Source organism: Manihot esculenta, chromosome 16 (assembly GCF_001659605.2).
Source record: "Manihot esculenta cultivar AM560-2 chromosome 16, M.esculenta_v8, whole genome shotgun sequence".
Classification (NCBI taxonomy): Eukaryota; Viridiplantae; Streptophyta; class Magnoliopsida; order Malpighiales; family Euphorbiaceae; genus Manihot; species Manihot esculenta.
The window spans coordinates 26,692,901-26,705,908 of NC_035176.2; the positions used below are offsets into that span (position 1 = coordinate 26,692,901).

At 25.0% G+C, this 13,008-nt stretch overlaps 1 protein-coding gene across 1 annotated transcript; it reads left to right on the forward strand.

Annotated features, from left to right (window-relative positions):
- The first annotated feature begins 4,344 nt into the window (after positions 1–4,344).
- LOC110604203 (BURP domain-containing protein 3-like) lies at positions 4,345–6,035 on the forward strand. The gene is made up of 4 exons (XM_043951752.1): positions 4,345–4,525; positions 4,655–4,760; positions 4,998–5,130; positions 5,183–6,035. Exons 1-4 carry the CDS (start codon positions 4,376–4,378, stop codon positions 5,901–5,903), a joined length of 1,110 nt encoding a protein of 369 aa, XP_043807687.1. The 5' UTR covers positions 4,345–4,375; the 3' UTR covers positions 5,904–6,035.
- The last annotated feature ends 6,973 nt before the right edge of the window (positions 6,036–13,008 follow it).

The window sequence follows — 13,008 nt, forward strand, 5'->3', positions numbered from 1 at the left end:
CATTATATAATTCTTAAAATTTTATTTTTATTAACAAAATAGTTATTTTATTAAAATTTATTAATAAACTATAATAATTTGGTGATTTGAATTTTATTTTCTATAACAATGTAGTTCTTATATTTAAAATATATATAAATAAATTTTAGAGTTAATGGCAAAAAAATCCTCTACTTTTAATTTTATTATAATTACACTCGATTTTTTTTATCAATTAAAATTTAACTTTTTAAGTTAGTCCAATTATATCTATCGTTATTTATGCCGTAAAATTTAATTGAATTGTTACGTCACTCACTACATCAATATGCCATGTCAACAAATTTCAAAAAAAATTAATAATAATTTAAAAGTTTAGGGAATAATTATAATAAAATTAAAAGTATAGAATTTTTTTGATAATTATTTATTTTATTGATAATTTTTTTAGAAAATGGATGAATGGAGACTGAATTTATAATTTTAGATAAATTATATATTATTTTATTATTTTTTTTGAAATTCATTCTAAATATTAATATAATTTAAAAAAAGTGAGGATTAACATTATATGAAAGTTAAAAGAATAATTAAAAAAATATTCTAAAAAAATATTTTATTATTTTTAATATTTTTAATTAAATCATATTAAATATTATTTTAAATTATTTTTTAATACTTCATAACTAATATATTTAATAAAATTATTTTCTTAATGATAGTTTTAAAAGTAATACTAAATACTAAACATATTAGACAGATTTAACAAATAATCGGTTAATAATGATTTTAATCAAAATAAAATCAAGATAAATTATTATTATAAAATTATTGATAAAAATAAAAAAATTAAATAATAATATAAATAATAATTTTTAAATATATTTAATAGTGAAAAAGAGTAATTTGATAATTTTGTAAGTTTTTGACTGTACAAATAAGGGTAGGGTATATTTAGGTAGACATTAAAAAACAGAATTTAATTAGTAAAAGGTAAAAATATAAGATGCAATTACAATAAAAATAAAATATATAAATTTTTTTATGATTAATTTTAAATTTTATTAACATGGCGTGGTAATGTAGTGTTGATATGTCACTAACTTAGACAATTTCATTAATTTTTTAACCACATAAATAATCACCATGTAATATTGAAATAATTTTAAAAGATTAAATTTTATTTAATAAAAAAATATAGAATATAATTGTATAGAATTTTTTTAGTAATTATCTTTAAATTTTATAAAGATAATTATTACTTTAAATAATATCAAAAAATATTTAATATAAATCAGGAATGAAATATTTTTATATAAATTAAAAATTAGTAATTTTAAAGATTAAGGTTTTGAATTTATATAGTACAAAACTGCTATAAATATCTTGATATAAATTAAGAATTAAAGAATTTAGGTTTAAAGATTTAGGAGTTTATACAAAGAAGCAATATTTAATATAATATTACTATAAAATATTTTGATATATATTGAAAATTAAAAAAAGTTAGAGTTAGTAATTTTTTTTCATAAGTAACAGTAAATTTTAGAAAATAAAAATAAATTTAGATTTTAAAAATTAAATTATTTATTATTTAAAAAATATGAGTTAAATTATAAATTTCATTAAATTTTAAAAATCTTAGTTCAATATATATATATATATATATATATATATATATATATATATAAGCTTACTGTAATTTATAGGTACATCAAGTAAAATGTGAGAATTAGAGAAGGAAAGGTGGATTTCACTTGGTCTCATTGCCTTTGCTGTTTTGTGGCTCTTCTTGATCTTTTATTTTTGATTTTGCAATGGAGCCTTTCTTTGCCTTTGGGCAAGACGGGTTTCTCGTCCTTCTTTACTTCTCCCTTATCATAGAAAGATGATGTAAGTGTATTGTTTTGCTTTTATTTCTTTTGTTTTGATTTATTTTTTCATATTGTGGTATTCTCGGAGAGGAATGATTTTTATCAGATCTAGTTTTTGAGAGATTTGATGACTCTACTCTAAAAATTAAAGAGGTTTTGATTGGGGATCGCACCAAATGCACCCAGTAATTCACGCTCCCATAAATCGACAATCGGCTGAATTTGCGGGTCGCTTCTCTAATTGTTTCATTTTGTCTTGTGTCGCCTTTGTGAGTTCTCTTATGAACTTCCTTGTCATGTTTGGCATGCATGATTGCTATCTTCTTCTTGCTGTCCTTTGGTTGATTGCTAGCAAGGTTGGATGGCCTGCTTTGTTTGTTTGATGGACATTGGTGTTGCTAGTTGGCTATGGCGGTGAGGGGTGTGTTGGCAGAATCATGTGTTGCTTCTTGGCTGTGTACTCTTACAGATTATGGGCATGGGTCATTGTGGCTATTGTAAATTTCTGATTGTGTGCCTCTGGATTTTTTTTAGATTAAATTAGTGGGTTTTATTAGTTTTACGGTGGACTGTTATTGTATTTTAATTTTTTAGGTTGGACTCACACCCTCTTAATACTGTAATTAGCCAACATTAATCATGAAAAATGCAAGCTCTTGCATTGTTTAAAAATATGTTTATGTTTTTTAATTTTTTTTTTAATCAAGTATCACACTTATATTTAATTTTTTTAAATTTCAAGAGTATGGTAAATTTTATCTTGCTTTTTAAAGTGTAATAGATTTTAAATTCACCATGCTCTAGATTTTCTGAGAAAGGATTTAATAATTATTTTATCTTTATTGAATAGAATTTTTTTTATAATATATGAATTAAATAATAATTCTTTTTAATATTTATTTTTTTAAGACAAATAAGGGATACTCTAGCAAAAGTTATACGTAATACACCTAGTGTAAAGAAAGTTAGTGGAAAGCTCCAAAGAAAGACTTGCATGTTTTGGATTCGATACCCAACTAAAAATATTTATTTTTCCCCTTTATTTTTACTAAAAATAAATTTAACTATTATTCTTGAATTAATCTTAGCCCTATAATGTTACAAACACTCAAATTTTTACATAATTTAAAGGTAAAAAAATTTATTTTTCCATTGTAAAAGAAATCATTATGAAAAAATAACTTTTTCATAATAAATACTATTATATAATCACATCGTATTTTACGATCAACTATAATAGTTTTCACTAAATATTTTTTTATCATAGCGTTAATAAAATTTTACGAGAATTTTTTTTTTTCGAAAAAAAAGAAAAACCTAGAGCAGCCTTCAATGTGTCCAGCAAATTGTGCTGTCGCAGGAATTTTTTTATAAATACATCTACAATTTTCAATTTTATTTTATTACACTCAAATTTTATTTTTTTAATTAATTTTATAATTTTGCTTTAACAAATAATTAATATGTAATTCTAAAATTTATATATAAAAATACAAAATTTAATAAGTTAAAATTAGAGTATAAATGAACAAACCGAATGAAATTTTGGAGAATTTAAATTTTATTTTTTAAAATTTGTAATATGTTTAAATTTGGATCCTTAGTAAAAGAGTTTAAATGAGTCAAGTTTTTATTAAGTTTAAACGAGTTGAGTTTAGTTTCAAATAATTTATAAAGATTTCATTTATTTATATGTATAATAAGTTTTAGTTTAAAATTAATAAATTTAAAATTAAATAATTTTAGTTAAATAAGTATATATAGAAATTAGCTCGTAAATTTATAAAAAATAACTTTTAAATTTTAACGATCTGAATGTCTATAAAATTTAAGAGTGTAATTAAATTACGTAGAGTTAAACTTTAAAAAATTTAAATTTAACTCATGAAAGTATAAGCATGATTAATATATTCGCGATCCTACTTATTAACTCGGAAATAAATCGAGCTCACAAGTCTTAATAAGTCTTAACGAACCGAATATTATATAGTTCAAATTTGACCTATTTACTAAACGAATCTAAAAATTAAGTTCGAGATTAACTCATTTAGAAATCGAGTTAAGACTGGTCAAGTTTTTATCGAGTCAAATCTGGAGTAGATCATAAACAGTTTGGTTTATTTATTTTGCAGTAAAATTAAGTTTTGTTTGAGTTTACTCTAATATCATAGATAAATTTGAATTTTATTTATAAATAAAAAATCATTTTTATGAAAAATTAAATTAAATTAAATTAAATTACTTTTGCAGTTTTGTCCATATCATGGACAACAACATGACTGGGGAGACATTTTTTTTTTTTTTTCTCTCATATATAAAGTTGATTCAATTAACAGAAACGGTCCCATTCTCACAAATGAAGCCACAATTGATTAAGGAGATTTTTTTTTTTTCTGTCCACCCTTACACATCAATTCTCATTCTTATATCCCACATGATAAAACTGTGGATGAGGTAAACTATTAACAGTTACAAGCAATAGGTGTCCTGTTGCTATTCCACCTGTAATACAACTATGGACAATGTCTATATATATTGCAACTCACTTCTTTTTTCTTCCATGCATATCTGAGATTTCAGTTCTTTGCTTTCATTGTAATTGCTTTGTCTTCTCTTTCACGTTCAGAGTTCAAATGGAGTTTCATCTCCAACACATCTTTGTTTTTCTCACTGTAAGCTCCGAATCTCTCTCTAGTTCTACCTATATTATAAGAAAGATTTCTTTCTTTCCTGAATTTAGTTTTCGGGTACGTATATTTCTATTTATTTATTATCATTATCTTAAATCTGTTCTGTTGCAGATTATGGCAGTGACAAGCCATGCTGCTTTATCTCCTGAGCAATACTGGAAAACTGTTCTGCCCAGCACTCCAATGCCAGGAATTGTGAAACATCTTCTACATCCAGGTCTGTATTGAAGGCCTCAGCTACTCTTTTACATAACTTTCAACCGAATATATATATATATATATATATATATAGAGTTTCATGCAATATACAATATCAGTAGAGAGGAGATCATGTCCGACTTAATTCTTTGTTGTTGACTCAATTCACATATCGATTTTCTAAAAATGGAAGTAAGTGCTAAAATTAATGACAACTCTTTCTTGTCTAAGATCTTCTAACTTAGCTAAATTTCAGACTTCATGGATGAGAAAAGCACTTCCGTTATTGTGGGAGGTAAAGGAGTTGGAGTTGACGCTGAAAAGACTGAACATAAGGGAAACCCTATATATGTTGCCAAATTTCCATTTTTCTTCCCCCTACAATGGAGGTAAAAGAGTTGGGGTTGACGCTGAAAAGCCTGAACATAAGGGAAACCCTATATATGTTGCCAAATTTCCATTTTTCTTCCCCTACAACAATGTTGCTGCTGCCCCTGAAAATCAACTCCCTGACCCAAATGCAACTGTTTTTTTCTTGAAAAAGGACATGTATCCCGGCAAAACCATGAACTTGCACTTTCCTGAAATCCTAAATGTTGTAACATTCTTACCACGTCGAATTGCCAATTCCATTCCCTTTTCTTCCAACAAGTTGCCAAAAATTTATAACCAATTTTCAATAAAGCAAGGATCTATGGAAGCTGAGATAATGAAGAAAACAATAAGAGATTGTGAAGATCCTGGAATTAAAGGAGAGGTAAAGTATTGTGCTACTTCGGTAGAGTCTATGATTGACTTCAGCACAAATATCCTAGGAAAGAATGTCCAGACAATCTCCACAGACGTGAACCAAATCCAATTGCAGAAGTATACAATTACAACTGGAGCAAAGAAGATTGGAAGTGACAAAATGGTAACGTGCCACATGATGAGCTATACATACGCCGTCTTTTACTGCCATACAACACAAAACACGACGGTTTACAGGGTTTCTTTAGAGGGTGCTGATGGAACAAAGACTCAAGTAGCCGCCGTCTGCCATTCAGATACATCAGCTTGGGATCCCAAGCACTTGGCTTTTCAGTTGTTAAAGGTCAAGCCAGGAACAGTTTCTATTTGCCATTTCCTTCCTCAGGACCACTTGGCTTGGGTTCCCAAATAAAGGCCTGAATAATGGCTATAATGAAATTATTGCATGTAACGGTCCGCATAACACAACGGCCGAATGTAAGATTGATCATGGTAAGTCCTCCATGGTTTTCCCCATGATTGATAGCTATATAAAATAAACCGGTGTATTCGTATGTAATAATTGTCCCAAATAAAAGCCCGACTAATGGCTATATACAACGCGTTTTATGTAATAAATGTAAAGATAACATTGATCATGATCGAGTCTATATAGAACTCCTTATGGTTAATGGCTATATATATGTAAAATAATTGTTGTACTTATATGTAATAATTGTCCGAGTTAGAATGTATTTTTCGTTTTGAAATAATATGACATGGAGTAACTAATTTTGGATTCACGGCAGACTTGGACCGGATCTAATTTTTGTTGTCGACATCCGTTAAGATTCATGATAACTTTTCGGAAAGAGAATTTTGAGACGCACGACTTTCAAAAGTGTGACGAGGGTTGCGGACCTTATCACAAAATTCGATATAAAAATTCCATCGTTTAGAGTTAATTTTGCATTTTAATTATTTTTTTGAATATTTTAAATATTTTTATAATTTTACTTATTAGAGTTTTATTTTTATTATAAATAGACTCTCTTAATTATTAGAAATTCACTTTTTTGAAATTTTAATAAGATTTTTAGTTGTTTAACTTATATTTTTTCTTATTTCGTTTTAATCAAACAATATTTATTAAAATTTATAACGAAGTATTGTATAAAAATTTATATATTATTCTCTCTGTAAGGATAAATAAGGCCATTTACGATCTAAAGATTTAGCAATTAAATTATATATATAACATCCAAGAAAAAAAAAAAGAAAAATGCAAGGAAGAAGGTTGGCTCGACCTCTAGTAAGTACAACACTCTGCTGAAGTGTTGCTAAAACGAAAGGAAACATTAAAAATAAAATATAATCTTTACAAAATTTAAATTGAATTATTTTATTGAATTAAAAAAAAGTTCCTTGATGAATTGTGGCCTTTATTTGATTTTGGTAAAAGAATGGGACCAGTTAAGAAATAAGTATGTGAGCTTTTGATTTGCTTTAGCTTGTAATGATAGTGATAATACACAGATTCAACACATATTAAATTGCAATAAATCTCTAGTTGTTTGGGCATTTTGTGATGTTTTATAGAGAATTAGAAGAGTTGGTTAAGATTAATTAGCAACTGTTAAGATTATTTTTTTATTAAATTTATTTGGATATATTAATTTTTACAGTTTGGACAACCGTCAAGTAATACGTGGAGTTTCAAAGCTATGTTGTTTAAAACCTAACAAAAAAAAATAACATGTAAAAAATTTATAATGAAAAATTAATATTAAACTAAATTTACTTGCAGTCAAAAGTTATCTGCTAAAATTCGTAAATAATTTATTTTTTATAAAAAAAATTCTATAGAAAATATTTTCTTAATTTTAATTTTAAAAATAAAATTTATTAATAAATCTTTTTAAAAAATAAAGTTATTTTTATTTTTCTAAATAAAAAAATATTTTTCGTTAATTAAAATTTTTCAATACTCTAAATATAAATATTTTTCATAAACGGAACTGCTTTTTCTAATAAAATAAATAGATATACTTTTTAAGAAATTATAAATTTGGTATGGATAATAATACGTTAGGTATGTTTTGTTAAAATTTTGATGGATTTCATACTTGTACTTTTTGAGATAAAAAATTTATTCTTATAAGCTACCAGATAAAGATTTAATTTCTAAAATTTTCAGTAGAGTTAAATATATTTTTTAATATTTTGAGATGTAGAGTCGAGGTTAATATTTTTACTGTTATTGTGTTTATATGTGTAAAATGTATGATTGATATATGTATTGGATTTCAATGATAATCAACGCAGTAAGAAATAGAAAAATAAAATTTTTTATCAATATGAATCACAATTAAATTGAAAAGTAATAATAAATAAAAAAAATAAATAATTTTTATTTTTTTTACAGTAAAATATGATATCGTTTATTTTAGTTGGATTATCACAATTCACAAACCATCAAAATGTCCGGTCTCTAATGATATCCATACAGGATGACATTCGAAAAACTTTAGAACAGTTCTAAAGGATTGAGAAGGAAAAAAGTTTCGAGTGCTAACTCTCCACCTTTTTTCTATAAATTCTAGAGTATCTCAAAAGGTTTTTATCAGCAATCGGCTATCATAAAATGTCATTTTATACTAAAACACTAAAGTTTTAGTATAATAATATTTATTTATTTATTTAACTAATTAAATAAATAAATTATAATTATGATCCAGAACGTTAATAAACAAACAATATAAATCTTAGATAAAAATTATAATTTTATCCAAATATTAATTTATATGCAATAAAGTCTTACTTGATTTTTTTTTTTTGAAATAGGGGGTGGGGGAGTCGAACCTTTGACCTCACAAGGCTACAATGATGCACTTTCCACCAGGCTAAGCCTCGGAGTGCAAAGTCTTACTTGATTTAACTTTTCCTTTTATTTTCTTATAAAATTCTTTATATATATGACTTATTAGATTTCAAATATGTTGGCAATAAATATAATTAACTAATTAATTAATTTGAATGTTAAGATCATTGTCTAGCAACATGTCAATACTAGTTAAATATTTGAAATATTAAAAGTGGTTTGACTTAACCTTTCAGTACATAATTTGTCAGTGTAATTAATATCTTTTCATCACAAATGTTCCGATTTAATATTGCAGAAATTTAATATTTGATACATGAATTATGTCTGCAATATTAAATCATATTAATTCTCATTTATTAACCATTAACCTATTGAATAAAATCTTAAATCTCCTAATTTTATTCCACATTGAGAAATGATTTCATGATCAATACTAGCAGAGAACAAATGAAACATTTACTAATTTATCTTAGGGTGATAATTCTATTTCAATCACATAAACACCTTCATACAATTTCTAATATATTCAATTTATTCCCATTTGTTACTCATAAACTAAGCAACATGTAAGATGAATCAAAATATAAAAATCTATATATAAAATTATTTATTAGTTTCAAGTCAAATGATCACTTACACAACTATCACTTGAGTAATCCATAAATACAAGTTATTTTCCATATGGATTTCTGGGCAAGTTTAATATACTTATTCATAAAATAAATACCTAAATATTAGTTTTAGATATATCACATATCTCTATTTATGAGATCAGTTGCTTTCTCTAAAGAAAAGGGTGTAATATATATCAGTTTCAACAGTTTTAATCATTGTCTAATTATGATAAGAATATAGACAAGAAACATTTGGAGACGTTACTTAAATGTACTAGAAATCACATAATTATAATCACATTATAATTTTCTTTGCACAGTAATATAGTCTTATATACTTTATTTTTACTCGAGATTGAATTAAATTAACACTAAAAATAAAAAACAGTCTTTATACAGTGTATTTGAATACTTAAAATATATATAAAAAATAATATTCAGCTATAACTAACAGATTAGTTGTAGGGTATATTATTAAGAATATGGAATGGATCTAATAGTTGAAATCTTTTTTATTTATTTGAATATATTTATTTGAATATATTTACTGGCAAGCTGAGAGTTTGTGTTAAAATATTAAATTAATTATAGAAATAAATTATTTTTAATATTTAGATGTGTTGTTTTGACTTTAAAATATATATATATATATATATATATATATATATATATATATGATATTTGATATATTTAGAAACTTGTTATTTATTTATTTATTTTCAATTGAAGTGTTAAGAATCATAGTAAGTTTTTCAAAGAAGTTTTAAATGTATTATTTCTCAGAAAGTTAAAAGAAGAAATGATAACTAAACAGAAATAATTTTTACACTTTGTAGAAACTTTAAGTTTCTTAATTGAATTATCTCCAATCAAATAAGATTTAAGTATTAAGGATTAAGTGAAGTTATATGAATTACTTTGATGAAATTAATATTATTTTAAGATAATTAGATATATTTTTCAAATATTTTAATTCTTGTGAAATAGTTTTGAGAGAAATATACATGTGAATGTCTATTTCGTTTGGTTGGATTTTTAATATATGGGTATTGATTAAATATTTTGATTAAGATTTGGGTAATGGAATGATGATATAAAATTTGTATCAATCATGAAGAACGTTAAGTTTGTAGATGCAATTATTGAGTAGTTGATTTGAGTTTGTGACAAGAAGTTAGCCAATATTAAGAAGAAATATGTATTATCAAGATTTTGTTAGATATTGTATTTGAAAAAGAAAAAATTTAGTAATTATTAACGGTCGAGTTTATTGAATGCATTTTTAAATTATATTATAAAATTTTTAATGCACTCATATATTTAGTCTAGTGATAAGTACATCTGAGTAAATCGGAGAGGTCTCATATTTTACTCCCTCAATTTTCAAACTCCATTGGAAAAAAAAAAAAAATTCTTACTCTTTATTAAATTGTTAAGGAAATGAATTGAGAGCTTGGATAATGGCTGTGGTTCCATTAATGATATCAACTTTATATCTGATTGAGAGCGCCCATTTATCCTTTCTTTCCCTGTCTTTTCATTTTTCTGTGAGGCAGCAGGCCTTAGATCTTGATCTTGTTAGTGTCGTCGCCACTTCTACCCTTTGTGGATAAAGGTAGCTTCTCTGTCCTTGTCTGATTGTTTACTTTCGTTTTGGATGAGACTATTTTTATTTCTTTTATTTTTATTTTTAGTTTAGCAAGCGGTGATTATTATCGGAAGTTTTATAATTCCTCCCTTGTTTTTTCTCTTATGATTGGTTGTTTTAAACCCATGTCGATGGAAATTGCCTCAACTTCGGGTGACAACAAACGTCGTTTTCAAATTTGATTTTTGGCCGTTCTCCCTTCTCATCGATGTCTGAGCTTGTTTTGTGGCTGCTATCTAATCTCTAGCAACGGTAATTAGCAATGATTGTAGAAGGAATCTTCTCTTTAATAGCCAGTGGTTCTATCGCTAGTCCAGACCAATATTTTATTGCATGCAGCAGTTTTTCTCCATGTTTTGAAGCTGTGGATTGTCTGAATTTTTCTTTCTTTCTCCAAATGTTTCTGCTGGTCGGGAAGGATAAATTTTAGTGATAAAGATTTTCTAATAAGCCTTTGAGACGTTTACTGCTTGGGCGGCTGCCGATTTCTAGTGAAGAGGCGGCATTGCTACTTGCTTGATTGAAGAGTTTTATTTTTGTACCTATTTTCTTTTATATTGGGCTTTAATTTTTTTTTATTGCAAAATGTGTCCACACATGTCCATATCAACTTTAGGGTGCACATTTTTTTCCATAAGATTGATATTATTTAATAAAAAAGATAAATTATTATTAAATCTTTAAATTTTTATAAAATTAATTAATTTATTCTTATTTTAAAATTATTCAATTAAAACATTTGTATTTTATATAATTTAATTTTTTAAAAAAATTTATTAATTACTGTGTTATTTAATTTTTATAATTTTAAATATTTTTATTATTTAATTTCTCTAAAATAAATTAACTAACCGTTTTAACAAATTACTAAAGAATTTAATTTGATAAAATATAATGAATTTTCATCGTTGATTGCTTAATTGTTTAATGAATTTTCATCATCATTTAGTTCCTACGCTTTAATTGCTTAATGAATTTTCTAAAATTCTAAAAATTTAAAGATTTAATAATAATTTCCCTATAAAATAAATGAAAGATGGTTGTCCTAACTAAATCCAATTCTTTGCTAATTAAAAAAAAAAAGATACAAACATAATAAATATTTTTAAAATGTGGTTACAATTTTAATTTAATTTATTAAGCTAAAATGTTATTTTGTTTTATTAAATTTCAATTTCACCTTAATAACATATTTAATTTTATATTTTATTTATATATGAAAATAAGTCATTTGTTATAATAAATTAAATTTTTTGAGTTTGCAAAATAAAAATATATAATAAATACTTTGAAAATAATTTAAAGATATTAAATTATAATTATTAAAGTAATTATATATTTAATTGTAATAATACATAAAAATTGCATCTATAATACCTTAATAAAATTTAATGAATAGGGGTAATTTTTATCCTATTTTAAAATTAAAATTTTTTTAAGAATTTAATATTATAGACAACAAGAGAGTAAAAACATGTAATGTTTTATTATTCTTCATAAATGTATACTTTCAGCAATCTATGAGTTTATTAATGCCAATACCCTAAAAAAAAAATTACCCATGGTATTGTTAAATTGACTAAAAATAAGTAATTTTTCTTAATGTTTAACTTAAAAATAATAATAAAAAAAAAATCTTTTTCCAGTTTGGATAAAAACCCAAATTTATGCAAGTTGGGTTCCTGTAAGAAAAAGAAGGAATTTCTTCTTCCAACTGTTGCATCGGTTATATCAATCTTGAACCTTCTAGCCCTTATGCATGGCTCTTGGAGATGTAGAAGACAACAAGGTAATCTATATATCCTCTATCTGCAGTTAGCAACTCAACTATATCTGTATATTTTCAAACTGTTTTGGTACATATAGAGCAATAGTAAGAATCAGACCTTTAGTTACTCAGAGATTGTGAATATTACTGATGGCTTTAAGACGACCATTGGAGGAGGAGGCTTTAGAAAAGTTTACTTTGGAACTCTAAAAGATGGAACTCAGGTTGCAATTAAGCTGTTATCTCAGTCATCAAAGCAAGGCTATAAGGAATTTCAACCAGATGTTGGATGTAGGATTTTCAACTCAATTTAATCAATTATTTTCATCGCCATTACAAGCCAGATAGATAGATATTGTATGTGGTTTTTCAGGTGCAACTCTTGATAATAGTTCATCATAGGAATTTGGTTTCACTAATTGGGTACAGTAATGATAATCATAACATGGCATTGGTATAAGAGTATCAGTAGAGTGAATAGTATGGTTTAAATCAAAATAACCGATCGAATCATAAAAATTTATTGCTATTTTATTTTTTAATCGGTTTAATTCTGTTTAAATTTTTAAAAATTTTGATTTAATCGATTCGATTTAATTTTAATAAAAAAATCTATTAGAATTA